Source organism: Mus pahari, chromosome 8 (genome assembly GCF_900095145.1).
Source record: "Mus pahari chromosome 8, PAHARI_EIJ_v1.1, whole genome shotgun sequence".
Taxonomy (NCBI): Eukaryota; Metazoa; Chordata; class Mammalia; order Rodentia; family Muridae; genus Mus; species Mus pahari.
The window spans coordinates 109,354,023-109,375,420 of NC_034597.1; the positions used below are offsets into that span (position 1 = coordinate 109,354,023).

At 41.8% G+C, this 21,398-nt stretch overlaps 1 protein-coding gene across 3 annotated transcripts in view; it reads left to right on the forward strand.

Annotated features, from left to right (window-relative positions):
• Nucleotides 1-21,398, forward strand: part of Clybl (citrate lyase beta like) — a 213,966-nt gene that overhangs the window by 186,978 nt on the left and 5,590 nt on the right. For all 3 annotated transcript variants that reach the window (XM_029541642.1, XM_021203610.2, XM_029541643.1), the window contains exons 5-7: nucleotides 986-1,079; nucleotides 2,324-2,491; nucleotides 7,125-7,249. In XM_029541642.1, the coding sequence (XP_029397502.1) occupies nucleotides 986-1,079; nucleotides 2,324-2,491; nucleotides 7,125-7,249 (387 nt within the window). The remainder of the gene's footprint in view (nucleotides 1-985; nucleotides 1,080-2,323; nucleotides 2,492-7,124; nucleotides 7,250-21,398) is intronic.

Sequence of the window (21,398 nt, forward strand, 5' to 3'; positions counted from 1 at the left end):
TTTTCCACTCCAGAGAGTTGGGGGGGGGGGAATCACTAAAAACAGAAGTAGCTGACCTGCGTGCAGTGGAGCAAATCAGGGTCAGAGGAAGCTTTGGAAAGCTGTAGGACTGTGTAAGAAGGGCCCAGTACAAATGTCTAGGGGTTGCCTCGAGCTCTGTCTCGTGACCAACTCCTTCAGACAAACAACCACAAAGTCCTCAGCCACCCTAGCACCCTCGAGTATAGTCAAAAGCACACCCCAGAGCTGGGATCAGATACATGCAGCGGTTTAATTTTAAAGCACAGTTTTGCCATTTTATTCGGTAATGTACTTAGGAGCTCTCACAATGCCTGAAATTAATCAACAGTATCTCCACCACTTCCTTCACTCTTTCCCCACCCACACAGATGTTAGTACATTACGGCCACATGTCCCAAGACTCATAGCTACATCTATAGCAAACGTGATTCTTCTTTACATTCAGCTGGACGCGTCAGAGTTGCTTTATTCACACGCCCTGGGTGACTGGTAGCATTTTTATTTTCTCTCTGAAGTTGTAGGTTTTGCACTGCCTGACTGTAAGCCTGAAACCACTTTACTTGATCCTAATGCAAATAATCCAATTAGTTTGATTTTAAAAAAATATTTTTTTCCTCCTCTCTTGTGGTTTTACATTTGTCATAATAAGAGTCCTCTTAAAACAAAAACAAATTCTGGAGACACATGAATTACCTATAGTAGAAGTTAAAAGTGTTTACCAAAAGTTACCTAGAAAATTGGATGCCGTATAATTGGAGTGTTCTAACTATATAATAAACTGTGATAGCTATATTGATGAAACCACCAGGCAGAACAGATGCATATGAGGCGTTTATCTGAAGACTATTAAATGCTTTTGGGAAGGTCTCAGTTTGTTTTAGCCTAAGTGTGTTAGGATCTGGATTTTTTCTATTGATGATGCATTGGCTCCCAGCCTCTGAGACCCTGCTCTGCTCTTTTCCAGGCAGTGTGTGAAGAAACACTAAAGATCGGACCTCAAGTGGGTCTTTGCTTAGATGCAGTCGTTTTCGGAGGAGAAGATTTTCGAGCCAGCATAGGTGTCAAAGATCTGTCTTCCAACCCGCCCCCCCCTCAGTTGTGTGTGTGTGTGTGTGTGTGTGTGTGTGCGCGCGCGCGCGCATGCTCAAGAATTTTCTCCTTTGCCACTTCACAAAGAGACATTTACATAATAATGTGTATTTGCTAGCCCGATGGTGCCTTTTCATGACAACTGACCACCACTTCCTGATAATTTAGGCTCCATCTCCTGCTTCCAGAATCCCACCTTCTTACTTCTACTCATTTATGAAATAACTAATAAAAACCTCCACAACCTCAGGCATGTCCAAGAATGTATGGGGTCTACTCAGTTTCTACTACTACTGATGCTGGCTGAAATATGTTGTCTTCACTTAAGCACAAGACCTGAGTCTCTAAATGGAAAAATGGAATGTTCAAGTGCTTCATGCTGTGTCTTCTATGTTAAATGTAGTAGGCATGTTTAAGATAGATTGTAAATTTACCTTACTGTATATTTCAGAGCATTTATTGTTAAATATTTGCCAGCCCTTCTGATACCCCTTGAGCCCTTTTCTGGGTATCTATGGTTGGAGATTAAAGGCCAAGGTTACAGAAACTATTTTCAGAACCACACCCCAGTGGGCTGGGGACACTCTTCCTGAACAATGGGTATTGTAGCCCAAGTTTAAACACTGACACATTCCCTTCCCTCAGGGAGAAAAAGAAAATTTTATTTTAATACAAGTCTTTCCAGGAGACATTCGTGTGTCCCACAGCTAAGTGTATTTTAGTACAGAAGGCATTCAGGCACTTTCTGCCTCTCCCAAAATGAGGGTCTTCCTCCCCCAAACCCAGGACCCCAAAGCACTGGATCAGGACATCTTTGAGGACAGATGTCACAAGACCAGCTTATGCCATTCCTAAGAAGTGAGCTTATTCCCCACCCCCACCCCCACATGCAGCTTCCTGGACACTTGTTGTAGTGTTATCTTTGGGCTGACACTCTCCAAGTGATTGCACAAAGGAGGTAAATCTGTTAGGGGCCCCGGTGACCCGCTTCCATCCGAACGCAATTACAAGTGATTGTATTGGAAATTGTTCCAGTCCACTAGACATATATGCCATTCCACACTTCTTCCCTATATACCTGCCTTCCTGCTTATTGGAATAATTACTTTTCTGGGAGACAGTTTCCAGGGAGGCAACCTGGTTTCCGTAGTATATGACTGGGTTTGGTTTCCAAGGTTAAAGCCTCCCTTTTCTACACGTAACTCACTTCCAGGTGCAACAAGCAACAAGGACACCCAAGATATCCTCTATGCCCGACAGAAGATTGTTGTCACGGCAAAGGCCTTTGGCCTACAAGCCATAGATCTTGTGTACATTGACTTCCGAGATGAAGATGGACTTCTCAGACAGTCAAGAGAAGCAGCTGCCATGGGCTTCACTGGTATGACTCCTGGTGCTGTCTTAGAGAGCAGTGTGTACATTAGCGGGCATTCCGGAAAATAAAGATGTCTATGAGCCCTATACCCTGTAACATGAGAAGGCTGCACAGAGCAGAGCGCACCTGATGATTGTCACCTGGGTTGTTTGTGGGTGATTTCCTCTTTCTTTCTTTCTTTCTTTCTTTCTTTCTTTCTTTCTTTCTTTCTTTCTTTCTTCTTTCTTCCTTCCTTCTTTTCTTTTTTTTTTTTTTGGTTTTGGGTTTTATTTTTGTTTTTGTTTTTGTTGTTGTCCATTTTTTGTTTTTGTCTCTGCAAATTACAAAACAAAATATTTGCTTGAATTTTTTTCCTTTACACTTATTTTTTTCCTTTACACTTTTCTGTATTTTTAAGTATATCGGTCTAATTTGAGCTGATCCCAGGCAAAGGATGAGACTATTATGGGAGGGTTTGAGAGTGAAAAACAGTCAGAATTTAGGTTGGTGAAATATAAGAAAATGTTTCTAAAATAGCTAAAGTATTGATTAATTTTCAATTGATATTACCTGTGATTTTTTTACTCATGATTATTTTTTAAAATCATTTGGCCATGGGAAGCCCCTCTTTCTTCCTGTGTCTCCCAAAAAGTGTCTGTGCACCTGCTGCCACGTGTGGGTACCTGCTGGCACCAAGGTCAGTGGGTCCCTCACGGGTCTATATGGGGAAGAGGCAGGCAGCTGAGGGTCACCAGTACTCATCACTCCTGAACCTGTAAGTTGAAGGAAACTGAAAATCAGGTTTTTGCAATGGAATTCTGTTTTTTTGTTTTTTTGTTTTTAAACCATAATAGAATCTTATATATAAATGGTCCTGTTCGGGTGTGTACACATGCTCACATATTTTCTCTGTCCCTGTCTGTCTGTCTCTGTCTCTCTGTCTCTCTCTCATTCTCTCATTGATTCTTATGATGAAAGTGTTAAGATTGCTAACTATAAATGTACCCAGCAAGAAGGAGGAGAGGGAAGGAATGGTGTTTATCCCTTTTATAAATTATTTTGATACTATGCCTAGTCAGATTTGAACTACATGTCTCACAGGTTACCTTGAAATGTAAATTGTGTGTTGGCGGAGGATGTCTTATCCTGAAACAAAATGGAAAGACTTAAGCAATAGTATAGTTATCTTAGAATTAAATAAACCCGATGTTGCTTTTCATATATAACAGTGCACTGACATAATCCTGAACCTCTAATTCTTAAGCTTAAAGACACATGATCCCAAGCACAGCGATGTTTCTTAAAGATCTGAACTATTAATGCTTTCTCCTTATATTTAATAAAGACAGAGAGAAAGGAATCCCCCTGCTAATCAGTATGTGGGTAGGGCATGCCTGTCCTGGCCAGTCAGGATGTGGCCCAAATGGAAAAGTTGGGAGAAAAAAAAGGCCCATGAAATCTATCTAATAGAGACCAATGTTGTTGGCCTACAATATGTGGCATTGGCTGCCAGGCACCCTGGTCTCAGCCACCAGTCCTTCCTGTCCTTGGTTTAGTTCCCCACCCCCACCCCAGATTCCTCTGGGGTTCAAAGTTTTCTCAAGATACAGGACTGAATTGAATTGGTCCCCAATTCAATCTCAGAAGACAAGCTATTTCAAATCCGGTTTAAATGTCTAGACTGTGCCCAACTCAGCACGAAGAACCTATGGACCTGGCACTATTGTTTCTGCCCAACGGGGAGTATTAAATCACAGGAAGATGGAAGCTGGGGTGCAGGGAGGCACTGAGGGCACAATGCCCATTGTGCCTCCAAGTGGCAGAAGCTGTAAGCTGGGGGCCACACTCCACACATACCTGCTGATTTGGAGAGGTCTTTGTTTCCCCGACTATATTTCTGCACACTAAAAGAAAAAAAAAGTGATCAAAAGCTATGAGACTGTGTACGTTTTAACTCCTGCTCTCTCTCGGAGTGTGTTATGACTCTCGTGATCCTAGGGTACTAATTTTTGGAACTTATTTGTGATACCTTAGATCTTGCAGGAGAGAGGGAGAGAAGCAGCAGAAGGTAGGGCGGGGGTGGGGCCAAGAGGAGAAGGCCTAGTATTGTCACCAACTGTACAATACTTATCTGAAGCAGGTGGCCAGGGCTCTAAAATTCAGCAAAAGTGTCCTGTTACCCATAACTCAAGACTGGACCAGGGCAAGGGTTTGGGGTACTTCAGCATGAAAACTTTAGTGTGTACATACACATATAGCATTACTTTATGAGATTATAATAAAATTATATAATTTCTCCCTTCCTTTTCCTCCCTCAAGAAAATCTAGCATCACATCAAACAGTAGGCTGTAGTTTTCTTTTTGCCGTCTTTATTGAATGGGGTCCCCACTCGAGTTGATTGGTTTAACATCAGTCCCAATGGCTGTATACATTAACTTTAGGGTTTTTTTGTTTTTTAGGTTTTTTTTTTTTTTTAAATAATAAAAGAGACCGAAACTAAATTGTGGGAGAAAGCTTTTCCCACTGCCTTAGCCGTTATGGTTATACAGCATTACAGGCTGCTAGGCGAGCTTACGAATATGAAGCAATATAGTTTTCTGAATGTTTTTGCAGTCTTTTGTACAAGACAAAAATGATACCATCATACAGTTGCCTAAAAAACTTGACAGGTATTGATTTAAAGCAAGATATATCAAGCAGCCTTGTAAAGAGGATCTCACGGTCATAAATTTTAATGCTGTCCAATTTTGCACCCTCTTGGTAACTTGTCAATAAGAACTCTTGTGGCTAAAATATTTGCTTGTGCCCCACATGGCATTAAAGCCCATTATGCAGTGACTGGAATGTATATAGATGGACAAAAGAATCCTTGGCATGAAAGTGTACATAGATTTCAAGACCACAACACATAACAGTGGCCTCGTACTGAAACGTAGGTGCTTCCGAGCAGTCCGGAGGTTTCATAAGAACCCAGTTAACTAGTTACATTCACAAGAACCCAGTTAACTAGTTACATTGTTACATTCACAAGAACCCAGCTAACTAGTTACACTTGCTCCTCACATTACAGAGCCTGTACCAAGAAGTTCCCGTGAAATCTGCCTTTTTGCACAGCAATGTAAATTATGTACATAAATTATGAAATCCAGGGCTAGCAATTTAGGAAATGACTACTGGGCACTGGCAAGCTCTTTAATATTATTACTACTGTTTATAATTAAGTGTGGAATCAATATCTACTATTTGAAAAGAGTTCACATTTGTAGCTCCTATTGGCTCTAAAAATTAGTCTTCAAATAGTTTGAAGTGCCTTTATGCATATAGAGTCATAACATTTTTCTACTATGCTGGCAGGCAGGCACGAATGAAATGATAACAGAATTTTTAATTATGTTGAGGTTTAAAGAGAATATTATCTATGTACCTAAAAACACTAGAAAAAGAAAATCCCTGTTTTACTATTTTCACATTGTTCCTTTATCTGTTCAACCGAATAAGTATAGTAACAGAAACTGGTAGTTTATAAAAATGTGGGCGGTGACATATAGTGTTAAATATTGCAGCAACTGTTTAAAAAGCAGAGCAAATTGATGAGACAACAAATATATTTAGCAGCCATTAAGTGTACATCAGTTTTAAAGAGTCAATTTATGTTCATAACTTTATCATGTAATGTAATTTAATCTCATTGTGACATTAAATTATATTGCATGTTATTAATGACCTGATTAGATACCACACTTCCCTGATTGTTAAATCGTTTTTATTATTATTATTATTATTATTAAGAGTGTTGCAATTACATACAATCCTTTGAGGCTTGTATATGGATGGTGCTTTTATTTAAAACCCTTAAACTTCAAAAAGAATCAAAGATTTTTGAAGGCATTTCTATATACATACAATTTCCTTTTGAAGATATTTCTACATAGATACCATTTCTTATCATTTGAAGACAAAACAACTCTCATACAATAAGGAGAAAGGGGAGATCCAGATATATTTTGGAACAGATAAATTTTTGTAATCTTTCTATTTAAAAAAAATGTGAAATCGAGTAATCTAGATGCCACAGTATTCAAATTTGCCTTTTAGTTTAGACATATTTTCGTTGAAATTGACATGTTTAAAATAACATGCTCAAAAAAGTGAAATGTATCATTGTAAGGCAGTGTTTGGTATTGATATGATCATAACATCTACTGTGAGCTGAACTATAACTGTCTGTCACTCGTATAGGAGCTATAGAAAGCACCACAACCCCCCCCCCCCAACAAGCACTGGACAGCTTAGACAATTTGAGAGAATTCCCATTTAGTTTCACTCTACCTTTAACTCAAAATAATGAATAACGTGCAGACATTCTCCAGTTAAAATCCAAGCAAAGTAGTTATTTAACAAGCTGCCCCATCTAGCCACCTGTAACTAAAAATTCAAGCTTTTCTACGCTGAAGGGACAAATCTACCTAAATCTAGAGTGTAGTAACTCCCATACTTGTGTTTGCTCTTACATGGTTTTCTGGGAAAGCATGCTTGGTTGTAGGTTTGACTTTGTACTGTTCAGTTCCTCAGCACCCACTCTATGAAGCATCCAGGGATGTCCCCAGCTGGGTGCATCTGGTCTGTCTGGAGCCTCCAGTGTGGTTGCTCTCTTTGCAGGTAAACAGGTGATCCACCCTAACCAGATTGCTGTGGTACAGGAACAGTTTACTCCAACCCCGGAAAAAATTCAGTGGGCTGAAGAGCTGATTGCTGCCTTCAAACAACACCAGCAGCTGGGAAAGGTAAATGTTTTTGTTGATACCTTGATTGAGTGGTGCTGGAGTTAAAAATATTGCAGACAAGGATAGCTTAAGGAAAACTCATTACATTTGGCAGGAGAAATGGGAAATGTGGAACAGAAATAAAATTTATCAATGAGAAAATTGCAGAAGGTAGACAACTATTCCTTTCCCTAAATATCTCACTAATTGGTTCCCCTCTCTCGTCTTTTTTTTTTTTTTTTCATAAGCTGTATTGGCAGTCTCGGAACAAGTAAAAGCCTTTTTAGGCTCTGCTGTGTCGTCTTCGATGTGGCGTTTGTACGAAAATGAATTCAGATCAAAGTAGGAACGCGTTATAACGAAATAATCACAGTTTGACCACATGGTTCTTGTGGAGAGAAGAAATAAATTTCAAGTTATTTTAATTGGGGGGTGGGGTGGGGGTGGGGTAAAAAAAAAAAAGGTGCTAGCACCTCCTCGGGTTTAGTCATTCAGGAGTAGGGGGTGTAGATGGATTGGTACTGATTTCTGGACCTGAGATTTGGAAAGAATGAAAGGCAAATTAACACTGGGTACGGTTGTTCTAATTTAGTGCTTCATTGAGCCTGGCGTTTCCCGCTCTGTGGGTTTCTGCTATGTAAATATTGCGGTGGTAATGCACAATCTGTCTCCACTTTGTGCCAGTAACACTTAAATTAGGTGTCGCCTGAAGGAAGATTTTATGCTAGTTGCAGCATTGTTAGTTAATTATCTTAAAGGTTATTTGCAATAATACTGTTTGCCTCTTTTTCAGAGGGATGGGGGGAAGTTGCTTTTATAAACCTATCCTGGAGATAATCTCACCTCAATCCGTGACTTCTGTAAGGAACAGAGTTGTCATGTACTCCACTCAAAATTACTTAGGAAGGATACTAAAAGATTAGTAAGGTCCTAAATGTTAAACATTCACTCTTGTGAAAATAAATAAATAAAAACACAGCAGAGAAGAAGCAAAATCTGGTTTTCAGTGGTGGGTCTGTGACACCTATGTGACAAGTGTCCTTTACATGATCCCTGGCTGCAAGGACACCTGAAAATCCCAAGACTTGTACAAATGGGTAACAATATTAAGTAGGTCATTCCCTGTGGATGTCTGCCTTCAACCCTGACCAAGAATACCACCTCCCTCTCCACCCCCTGCCCTACACACAGACTGACCTTTGTACACACACACACACACACACACACACACACACACACACGTAAATATCCAAAGGCAGAATATCTACATAGGAAAGATCCTATTTGGACAATATACTAAATAGGATAATAGTTTTTTTTTCATCTCATGAAAAATAGTTTTTTTTCATCTCATGTCAATGGTGGCCATCAAAAAATTATGCATTTCACAGAAAAGTAATTTTAAGTTGAAATTGTATTTCACATTTGTTTCTGTATTTCAATCTGAAATGAGGATTGCCAGTAAATGAACATATTTACCTAGAAAGAAAAACTGTGCAATCTTTAATCAACACATGCGAACAACTCCATCATCTCCTTCCCTCATACCTGTATGTATGCAGAAACACATACACACATGCACAAGCACACACACACACACGTATGCACACTATATATCCTTTTCCTCTATTCTGCCTTATACCAGCTGACAGTGTGCAAGCAAGAAACACATATTGAGAGAGTAAACTGAGGCAGCATGTGCTCCCTTGAGATGGCAGACAGATCCAATGTGGATGGTTCTGCCTTCTTGAACCAGACACCCTGCTTCACACTGAAACATACCGACGAATGCAGATACCTGGCCTGTAAGCAGATGGAAAAGGTTTACCCCCCTCCCCACCTCACCAGCTCCCAGACAAAAGTCAGACCAGAAACACTCCCTTCCTGCCTCTTAAGTTCCTGAATAAAGACTACAAACCGTATCCCACCCCACCCCGCACACACTTTTTCCATTATATCTTGAAAATATTATTCCTAGGGAAAATTGCCCAGACCTTTGATAATGGCAATGTAAATGTTAAATCTGGGCTTTTTTCCCTTTTCATTCTCCAAATAAGAAGTGCCCCTCTTGTTGGGGTATAATTAGGGCATTCACTTTCACAACAGTGTGGCAGGCCAGCTTTCCTTAACACAGAAGACAGCATTACCTATTAGGTCATTTCTCCTATGTCCACTTTGTGGAGGTTTGATTCCAACAGCAAATGGCCCTGGTGCTTTTTGTCCAGCGAGGCTTAAATGACTCAAGTAATGGAGCCTCCGGTAGGAACATATGGTTATTTTATCTAGTTAGCATGATTCTTTCACTGTGCCTATAAACTAGCTGGCCTCAAACATTGGGACTGCAGGTAGGTGCCTTGGGTCTTGAGGGGCTTGTGTGGTTTAAATAGTGTGTGGGTTATTTTGGCAGAGATCTCCTATAAAAAAGCTCTCGGTGGTAGGAAGTATCACCTCCAACAAACATTTCATCTGCCTTAGTTCAAATGGGTACCATTTATGAAAAATACGAACTCCCGGATATTTTGTCCAAAGCACAGATGACTCCCAAGGCTGGAAAATGGATGGCTTGCATCCTGGTGAGGTGCCCATGAGTTTCCCTGAGGCCCTATCCCTCTCCTCTGATGAAAATTTCATTTAATTAATTCCTTTAAGTAGAAACAGTCCAAGAAGGCAGTAGGATGTACCCTTGCTTTTCTCCCACCCCGTCTTCAATTACACCGAAGCGTGGCCAGAGCTGGCCTTTAACACTGGGTCAGTTATGTTTTCTGATAGTGGTAGTAGTGAAAAGTCCTACATTTTCTTCCCATCTCTCTAATTGACAACCACGGGAAGGTTTGTGTCAGGAGCAGGTGAGTTGTCGGGGCTCAGACTTTCATCATTCTGTGTTCCTTTCTCTTAATTAGCAGTTCCGTGGAAATTAAGTCTGATGCACTTAGTATGAGAACATGTGAAAAAACAATTTACCCTAGAAAAATAACGATATTCAACTCACCTCTTCTATGACCCTTGGGCAGGTAATGGTGCTCAAAGATAGGTTGAGATGAGCCAGTTTTACCTGGCACAGCCATCCCTATTAATAAGAACAGAAGTAGTCGGCTAAAATTTGGAACTTTAGCTTGGTTTCTCTTATTAAAAGCTGTTACTAAAAGGCTATTCAGCATAAGTTCTATTCCTGTTTTAATTCCCAGGAAGTAAGGTATTTATAATTTAATTAACATTATTAACCAGACAGATTCTTTCTTCCTTCCAGAAAAACTGTATTCTGAAATACAACCTGCAAATCATTAGTTCTTCTACTATACTTGGTAAAATGTGTTAGCTGGGATAAATCATTTCTGTGCGATTTGCTTTAAAAGTATAAAGGGTTTTCTTTAAAACTATCCATTTGTCATTTATATAATATTTTTTCATTGTGGAGATTTTATAATATCTGGAAATTCTCCATTCAGAACTGGATTTAGTGTTTGCTTAATGAAGAAACATAGCTCTCTTGTTTTTCTTTCTTTTTTCTTTTTTTAATCCACTAAGAATTTTATATAATGTGAAAACTGGATAATTATAGTGGGAACTTCTCAAGTCATTATTTACTGTTGGGATCAACAGAAACGGTAATTACATAGAATTTAGTACCTGTAAAATACGTATTAATACAATATATAAAAGCATATTTGACCCTGTGTATTTTTCACATCTGAATTATGACGTCGCTGCTCAGGCTTTCCCCTCATTCATGGCTTGTTTGACCAAGATGATAGATAGCTCAAGAAACAGCTCATTGCTTTCTAAAAATGATCACTCATCAAAGAAAATCTTTTTTTTTTTTTTTCAACATGTAGAACACAGAATTCTTCCTGAACTTGCATGTCATCTTTGCAGAAAGGCAAAACTAACCTCAGTGTCTTTCCAATTTTAGTCTGTGTGCTGCTGAAGGGAGCATAATCAAAGGAGATCTTAACATAAGAATTACCACTTCTTTCTGGCCTGGAGAGTATGAAGGGATGGCGGATATATGCGCCGTATTTATGATGAGTTTTCTGCTATATCTGGCTACAAACCTGAGTTTGATTCCATTTTCCGGGTGCTCTCTTTTTAATCCCATCACTGCCCTGAGTACGTCATGTGGGTTTGGAAGGATTTTGTTTGAACATTTTTAGCAGTTTTCATTCATTACAGCTGCACAAGCTGACTAAATACCGAGGGAGTGGGGAGTGTTCGTTCAAGATCTAGGCCCCATTAACAGTGATAAAGGTCAAGACAAGGTCAGTAATGACGTTACCACCATAAGTATCACGTAACTAGAACATTCTGGTTTCACTCATGAAGGAGCAATAGTGTGGACTAATGAGCTGACATTAATAAACACTTCCTATGCGGGGAACATCAATTACAAGTGATCTCTTATTAACGCATAAAGGAGTTGGTTCCTTTTCCTCTCGTACTGCCAGCTGTACCAAATCGTCCCTTCCAAATACAGAAGGCAAGCGGTTTTTATAGGTGTGGTCGCAGTTCTGCACCTTTCCTTTATGCTTCCAAGGGCAGGGGAGCTTTACAAAAAGAAACACTGTTGGATCCAGATGGCTCTCTCGGAGGCTCCCCGAGAGAAGTCTGGAAAAATCTTCCCAGCCAAAAATATCGTTCCCACTTGCTCAAGCACCAGAAAGCCCACTGCCGCCCTTTCACGCAGGTCAAACAAACCACCCAAAGACTTGGTTTGTTGTCTTTGTCCACAGAAAGATTTGAACCACTAAGCAGTGACAGCGTGTCCCTGTCCACGCCCAGCCACCCATCCCACACAGCCTTTCCCATCTATTTCTGAACAGCAACAGTCCACCAGCACCGGGCGAATCCGGGGGAAAAGTGAAAGATTGGGCAGAGATCTACTTCTGAGATTCCTGGTAATTGCTTTTTCCCTTTGTGTCCCTGTTCATTTAAACTTTTCAGAGCTGTACACTATACCAGCTCTGAAAAGTCCAGCCCTTAGGAAATCTGAGAGCACCAACGAAGACTTTATATGACAGACTTGATATATACCAAATTACAATTAGAAAAGAAAAGAAAAAAGAAAAACGCATTTAAAGCATGGTAGTGAATTTCCCCCGTTGCTTATAACTAACGCATTGCTTTTAGAGGCAAATGGCCAGTCCAGTGTTAAGGGAGAAGAGGATTTTTGTTTGGTTTGGTTTTGTTTTTATTTTTTTTAATAGGTTAGGGTTGGTAACTTTTTTAATTATAGGTTTCATCTTTACTATGATGCTTTAAAACCCATTCTTAAAGGTAGAATAATGAAATAGCTTTACTTTGTATTTACATTTTCCCTGATATCTAAAAAAAAATTTTTAAAGTATTATTCTTGTTGCTGGGTAAATCCCAGAAATCTTATAGTCAGAATTAAGAGCCCAGAAAGGGTTCGGAAATCTCTCACATGCAAGGTAGTTATAAAGCTGTGACCATCATTCTTAAATGAAGTAGTACAAATGTGGTTTCTTCTAGATAACAGTAAATACACAAATGATGGGCTGTATATGTTAACCTTGTGTTTGTGTGTGTGACGTGTGTCTGTGTGTGAGTATTGTGCTGGTGTGCAAGCTGGTATGTGCACTTGTGAAACGAGGGATCAGTACCGGACGTCTTCCTCTCTCATTGTCTACCTTATTTTTTGAAAGGTGTTCTCTCACTGAGCCTGGAGCTTGACATTTTACTAGACTAGCTGGCCAGCAGACCCTGGGTCCCCCCAGCTCCACTGGGGATGCAGACATATACCACTGCCTACAGCACCGGGCTTCTACATGCATGTGAGGGATCTGAATTCAGTTCTTCATGCTTGTGCAGGAAGACTTTGCCCACTGAGCCATCCATTGCCTCAGCCCCCAAATAAGCTCTTTAAAGTATTTCCATTATAATCAAATTCAAATAGGACGGGTAGTTCAGATGTGAACACACACATCTGATCTTGAACAAAATGTAACAAGGAGAGAAGGAACAGCCTCTGGGTGCCCACCCCACCTTCCCTGCGATCCCAGTCCTGTCCTGACCTTGTCATTACCCATCCTCTGGAAGGCCTCCTGAATGGCTAGATATCAGGGTAATATGGCATTTACTGTTGGGCTTTCCATCAGCAAACGCGGCTTCTGTTTGCCATGGAATACTGTTTGGCGGATTAGTTGGTTACCCAGGATGACTTCTGGCCCCACTTCCACCTCCAGGCTGGAGTTTACCAGAAGCCCTAGTTTCTTGTACTAAAGACTAAGCCCAGGTTTCCTAGTTGCAGGCAAGCTTTCTAACAATGAGCTATCTCTCAAGCCTACCGTGAAGTATTCTAAACTAAATAAAAATATTTATGCATTTAGCCATGTATGCTGAGGGCATAGTGTGAGAGACCCTGTACTCTGTCCCTGCACCAGAAAAACACAGAACGGGGAAGGAGAACCAGAAATGCAATAGCCATTATGCAGTTACTGAAACACTAATAAAATATACACTGTCAATGGGCGAATTTTGTACACAAATCATTTAGTAAAGCCACTTTGAGGAAAAAACAAAAACAAAAACACCTAAGGAACTATAACCAGAAGATTGACTTCCCTAGCAAATTTAGAAACCCCTTTAAATTTCAATACTCACAGAAATCCTTAGTAAATAGCTTTTTGTGTTGCCTGATCTTCCTCGTCTAAGATATTTAGAACAAAGGCTTCTCTCCAGTGGGGTCATTCTCCCAAATATTTTCAAGGTAACTCTTGTTACCTGCCTATCTTAGATCAGAGGCTCTGAGGACAGCTTTTAAATAGAAAGGCCTGTGGATCTTCCTTATACCTTGTAAAGGGGACTCTGGTCCACTGAGACCTCCGCCTGCACAGAATGGTCACAGATCAGGGGGAGCTCAGAGGTTCGCCTAGGCTCTCCTCTCCGTCGGCATCGACCTTTCCAGCCTGGTGCCCTCCACAGTGGTGCTCCAGAGGGGTTACTCTCCCGGTTTCCTGCGTTCGTTCATTTTCCACGGAGAGTGAGAGCTAAGTAGCTTATGCCTCCTCTTTACAAAACCCAGTGCGAGCACTGCCCTTTCATCCTTCTATCTCTTCCTTTTTCACATTCTGAGAATTCACCGTTTTTATATACTTTTCTGACCATTTGCCATTTTTCTGATTCTGGATATGAGCAGTTTCTCTGCCTTTCTAAATTATCAAAAATTTGTCTTTGTCAGATATCTAGCATTCCAGAATCTAGTTTCTTTTCATCCCTCCTTTCTTTAAGATTTATTTATTTTTCTATGTATGGGTATTTTGTCTGCGTTATGTCTGCATACCAAAATAAACAGTTGTGAGCTGCCCTGTGGGTACTGGGAGTTGAACCCAGGATCTCTGGAGCAGCCAGTACTCTTAACCATTGAGCCATCTCTCTAGCCCTTGAATCTAGTTTCTTAAAGAGACAGTCGTGTTTATAACTTGTGGCTGTTTAGAGGGGACAGGGAGTTCAGTTTGTATCTCCTATTATCAATGCTAATGTCTCTCGAACCATTAAAGCCACTCTGAAATCTAACCCGGCGAGGCTTGTGTTCTCCATTGCCATGTTCTATTTGGCCATGCTGGGGCGGCAGACAGCTCAGTGGGTAAAGGTTCTTATCTCCAAGTCTGATAAGCTGAGGTCAGTTCCCTACAACACACATAGTAGATGGAGAGAACTGATCTTTGAAAATTGTACCCTACCTCCCCATGTGCGCTGTGGTAGTTTCATGCCCTGCTCCCACAAATAAATTGTAAAATGTTTTTATAAAAGTATCTTTGGCTAACAATATCAGTAGCAACATGACTAGCTATGGGATAGCCATAATCATGGTAACTGTGACCCTGGTGGTACAGTACAATTGGAATAAAGATGCTTGTATTTTGGTGTTGGTAGACCTATCACTGCCGAGGTGATTCAGGGGTAGTGGTGATACCACTAACAGTTTTCATTGACTGAGCGCCTGTAGGGACATTGTATGCTTCCTTTAATCTTTAAAACCTTATGGGCAAGTTTGATCATCTTAGAGAGGAAGAATGGAATCTGGAAAGGTACCTGCACTTGTGGAGGACAACCCTTAGGACCTGTCCTGATGCTGTGACCCTTTAATATAGTCCCTCATGATGTGGGGACCCCAACCGTACAATTATTTCATTGCAACTTCATAACTGTAATTTTAATTTTACTGCTGTTATAAATCATAACATAAACATCGGATATGCAGGATACCTGCTATGTGACCCACCAAAGGGGGTCTCCACCCACAGATTGAGAACTACTGCCTTAGAGGGATTCTGACACACATGGTTCCCAGTACCCTCTCAGGACAGGCCTGACTAGAGCTGAATAGCAACCACACAAAAGCTTGTGTTCTGTTCCACACCATTGGCTCTGTGCTATGGGTTCTAAAAGCCACGGAGCTTAAGAAGGTTTAGGGAAGAAATGGAAGGTTAGGAGGGTCTCCAGGCTTTAGAGAAATTTTGGGAGCTGGACGCTCACAGCCTCTCTGAGTTGGCTTTGGCAGGAACTTGGGACCTTCCCAGGTTGCTCAGCAGGTTACTTCCACCCAGGTTCCCCTCCATTTCCAATCAGGCTCACAGGCCACCCTCTTCAGATCTGTTGCATGCTTATGATCATGTAATGGCTTGCCTGTCAAAGGCCAGATAGAATGTGCTTTGTGGTCCATGTGGGTCCCTTGAGATATATTAGTGTCTAAAAATTACCTGGCAATAGAAGTAAATGACTGCTGGATTAAATTTTAAAATACTGTTAAATTTCCATCTAATTTTATTACTACAAATCGAATGTTAAAACAAAAAACAAAAACCATAAAACAGGTCATGATCTCTTACTTCCCATGCCTCCAGTAAATTCCATTTTACTATTTCCTTTTCCTTTTCCTTTTTTTTTTTGAAATAGGGTTTCTCTGTGTAGCCATGGCTGTCCTGTTTCTCCTTCTTCTCTGTAGACCACACTGACCTCAAACTCACAGAAATCTGCATGCCTCTGCCTCCTCAGTACTGGAATTTAGGGCAAACACCACGATCCCATCACCTGGCTACATGATGATTTTTAAAATGTAGATCACAAAGCAAAAGGGTACTTAAGTATCAAGTGTCCCTTTCTTGTATTCCTTTTAGAAACTGTTGTGGTTCTTTTAAAGACTTAAGATGTCACTCACATATTATACTGTTACATTTTGGTGTTTCTGCTACAGTACTGTTACATTTTGGTGTTTCTGCTGCAATATTGTTACATTTTGGTGTTTCTGTTAACAGCCCTTAAGGATTGTGAGTGAAAAACTCAAATTCTAGCATGGCACAGTTTAGATTTTTTCCAATTTTGCTGTTGAATTTATTTATTTATTTATTTAAAGATTTATTTATTATATGTAAGTACACTGTAGCTGTCTTCAGACACTCCAGAAGTGAGTCAGATCTTGTTAAGGATGGTTGTGAGCCACCATGTGGTTGCTGGGATTTGAACTCTGCACCTTTAGAAGAGCAGTTGGGTGCTCTTACCCACTGAGCCATCTCACCAGCCCTGAATTTATTTTTTGATGTAGCTTCTTAAAATTATTTTCAGCTTTATCTTGCATATTAATATCTCTGAAATAATACAGATAAACTCCTTAAAATTAAAACATGTAAATACATACTATGTAAAAGAAATGTACATTAAATGTTCAGCTTTTTCTGCCGGCCCTGGGTAGGTGCTGTTCTCCTCCGTTACACAGTGGGCTACTGACTGGGGCAGGAGCTGGGATCTGGAGGAAAGACTTAGATTCTAGCCCTATTCTTCTCTCCTTATCACATGTTTCTTAAGATGGTTAACTGACCCTGAAGCCCAGATTTTGTTTAGCATCTCTAAAACTGAAATGAGGCCTCAGTGGAGAGAAGCACTTGTCTGGAAGCTGGTGACCCCAGCGGCCCCCAGGACCTGTGGTGGAAGGAAGCAGCTACAGAAGTTGTCTCTGACCTCCACATCAGTTTTGTATGTGTGTGTATGTGTGCATGCACCAATGCCTTCATCGAGCTACAAATGAGAACTTATCTCTCAAGATAGGACTGAGGAAGTTGAGGCAGAGGTTGGTTTGCCCCAAGTCTGAGGCCAGCCTGGGCACTATAGTAAATTCTAGGGCAATCTGGTCTATATAACAAGATCCTGTCTCAAATACAGAAAATATTTTGTAAAGATATAAAAATAAAATCAACTCGGTGTGGTGGCACATGCCTTCAACCCCAGCACTTGGGAGGCAGAGCCAGAGGCATCTCTTGGACTTTGAGGCCAGCCTAACCTATATAGTGAGTTCAAGGACAGCCAAAATTACACAGAGAAACCCTGTTCTGAGAAAACAGAAACAAATTAAAAAGAAAAAAACAAGACTACCTGTTCTCCAAGCTCTCACCTGCTTGAGCCACCCCTGCCCCTATTCTGACCCTATCTTCTCTCTCTACAACACGCCTTCTCACACAACAAATATGACATATTTGATTTTCCTTAAACCGTTAAGTCATTCATACAAGGTCAGCCATTGTGTCCTGCTAGAAACTTGGGTATTGGTCAACTGACCAGAAATTTTGCCAGACCTGGGAAGGATCAAGGATACAAAATGACACTTGCAGATAAAATGTCTAATTCCATCTTTTGTCCTATCCTGTCAATCGCCCAGCTCTGAGTTCCACTGGGGACGAACTGCCCTGTGCCCTGGTCACTCTTTTCCTGCCCCCACCAGGTTTTTACTGAGCCTCCTGCTGAATGCTCTTCCATACTGTACCTGCCTTGCACTGGGCCACATGCTCGTTTGTACTTTATCATTCCTAGAGATGATCGTTTAGTGCACTTTTCTGCACTACGTGAAGACTTCATGAGGTCAGGGACACATCACTGTGTTCCCTGTTACAGCAAGTCCTCACCTAACTACACCCACATATATAAGCATGCTATAGGCTTCAACCACATTGAATGGTAAAGAACTTAAAAAGAGTTGTGAGCCAGGGTCCCACACAGTTTGACAGTGTGGATGGCAAGATTCCAGGTCCCTGGGATGAATTGGTATGAACCCTTACTACATGTGTCAGTGATTTATAGACCCAGCATTCATGTACAGTAGCAAAACTTTAAAGAAAGAAAAAGATCCAATCACAACCAGTAAAACTGTAGTTTCTCCTTATTCCATCTGCTCTCTTTTCCTCCCTCCCTTCTCTCCCTCAATGCTACAGCTGTCACACTCTAGGCCAATATTCTACCTAGTTGCATGATCTAGGAGATCCCAGGTACTGGGTAACTGTCCTAACCCTCAAGAGGCTCCCAACAGAGTGAAAAGGACAGCCAGAAACCAGCAATGACAGGAGGGCAGACAAGACTTATCACAGCAGTTTTGTAGGACAGGGCAGAGGATGACCAAGGAGGTTGAATAACTCCACTGGGACATCATCTTTAGACACTTTGAAGCATCAGGAGTTTGTCAGGTACAGCAAATGACCTTGGAATGAGAGCAGAGTGTATGGCAGAGGTGCTGAGGTGGGAGCAAGGTTGTAGAGTCCCTTCTAGGGAGGTGGTGGCTTGGTTCAGTGAGTCCCAGGGCAGTCAAAGATACTTAAGCAGATGAACAAGTCCATCTCAAATGTAGCAGTCAGACCGCAGTGGGGGGGAAGGGACCCTCTCTTAATGAGATCCCTGTTTAGCGACCAAAGAGCCACAACATCCAAACTCCCGTGCTAGAGTGAACATCACAACCAAATCGTCCAAGAATTCTGCCAGTAGAATAGCTGAAGGATGGTAAAGAAAGGGGAGTGTTGGGTAGGGAGTTACCAAAAGCTGGGCTTATGGTGTACCTGAAATGCTGGGCCTGAGGTAGTGAGGCTCACCAGGCTGATTCACCAAGCTCCAGGCTGTCTTAAAACATCAGGGGGAAACAGTTTAGGAAGACTTCCAAGGTTGACCTCAGGCCCACTCAAAGCCAACATCTGGCCTGGACACTGGACAGTGGTTAAGGCTGACAAAAGCATAGGCAGCAAGATACCAAATGGGTAAAGGTGTTCCTTCCAAGCCTGATGGCCTGAGTTTGATCCCTGGAACCCACAGCGCTCAAAGAGAACACTGATTCTGAGGCATCCTCTGACCACCGTGTGTGTGTGTGTGTGTGTGTGTGTGTGTGTGTATGCACACATGTAAACCAACCAAATGTAAAAAATATTTTTAAAGAAAAATGTTAGAAATGTTAGAAATTCACTGGAAACAATTGTCTGAGCAAAAGGCCCAGTGTCGTGTTGGAATGGGTGTCACCTTAAGAAGCAGTGGTGAAGCACACCTTTAATCTCAGCACTTAGGAGGCAGAGGCAGGTGGATTTCTGAGTTTGAGGCCAGCCTGGTCTACAGAGTGAGTTCCAGGACAGCCAGGGCTGCACAGAGAAACCCTGTCTTGAAAAAAAAAAAAAAGCAGGTACCGAGGCAGAGCCCTCGGCACACAGCAACACCTCTATCTACACATGCCAGAGAACACCCTTGAATATCCATCAGTTTTGGTATCTGAAAGCAGACAGAGTTGGGAGCATCTAGCATCCATTTGAGCTGGGTGTGCGGCTCACTATCAGAGGACTTGCCTCAAGTGTGTGAAGCCTGAGTTCCACCCTGGTATGAGAAGAGGAAGAATTTGTAGTAGTGTCAGCTCCTGGCAAACTGGTCTTCGGGTGTTCTAGAGAAGGAAAAAGGTACAACAGACTTCAGGTTCTGAATGCCAGAAACTGTGACTGTTTGCTGTCACTGTGGTCACTCTTCCCATGTCACCCATAACCATTTTCCCTAGAAGACATTCATCTGCATTCTCCTGAAAAGACTTTAAGGGAGGAGGAGGTTCACATTACCTCAGGGCCGTTCTGAACCATCAGTTGCTTTGGTGCTGGGAATCAAACCCAGGCCTCTGGTATGCCTGGTTAGTGCTTTACAATCAAGCTACGTGGCCATCCCTATGTGCCTATTGTCACCAGGAATGAGTTTATTGTCACAAAATCTAGAGCCTGTGGCTTCCCCTTCCAGCATACAGGTAGGTGACAGGAGCGCCAATATGTGTGTACTGTGTGCTGGGTGCGCAGCTTCACGTCTACAGAGGTGTGCATCATGGAATGCGTGTGCTGGGTGCACAGCCTCATGTCTATGGAGGTGTGCATCATGGAATGTGTGTACTGTGTGCTGGGTACACAGCCTCATATGGAGGTGTGCATCATGGAATGTATGTACTGTGTGCTGGGTACACAGCCTCATATAGAGGTGTGCATCATGGAATGTGTGTACTGGGTGCTGAGTGAACAACCTCATGTTATATAGGTGTGAATCATGGAATGTGTGTACTGTGTGCTGGGTGCACAGCCTCATGTCTGCGGAGGTGTGAATCATGGAATGTGTGTACTGTGTGCTGGGTGCACAGCTTCATGTCTATGGATGTGTGTGTTTGGTGAGGAAAATGCTGACTGGGAAAAGCCAATACAGCCACAGATCTCATCTGTCCTGAGGCAGCTGCTGCTCTGCTTCCTTGTCTGCTCCCACAACTGGAAGCTCTTAGAGTACAGGGGTGGAGTCTTCCCCTCCTGTCCTAAGTGGTTCCCCAAGGCCTGGCACAGGCTGCTCTTCTGTCCACAGTGGATGGATGATCACTGAATGATGACTAGCCTAAGAAATGTCCATTACTAAGTTCCGTGAGGACACTCTGTAAGAGATCTCAGAGGCTCCAATGGTCTTACGCTTTGCAAGCATATACTTGTAACCTGGCCTTCAACTTCCACTCAGAGCAGCAAAGGCACAAGGTCACAAACTCATGGGAATCATGAGGTGATTCCTGGCCAGTCTCCAGGCTCTCTGCATCCAACCCTGTTGGACTGAACTTGGAATCTGCAATTTGACATACCCCCTCCAACACAAATAACACAGCTGAATGAGACTGGTTATTTGTATTGGAGTCTGATTCAGCACATTTTTAATCCAAAAGCTTTTCACGACACACAGGATTTGAATCGGACGTGTTTGAGAATAGAGAGGTGGCTTAGTGGTTAAGAGTATATATACTGGGGCTGGTGAGATGGCTCAGTGGGTAAGAGCACCCGACTGCTCTTCCAAAGGTCTGGAGTTCAAATCCCAGCAACCACATGGTGGCTCATAACCATCCGTAACAAGATCTGAC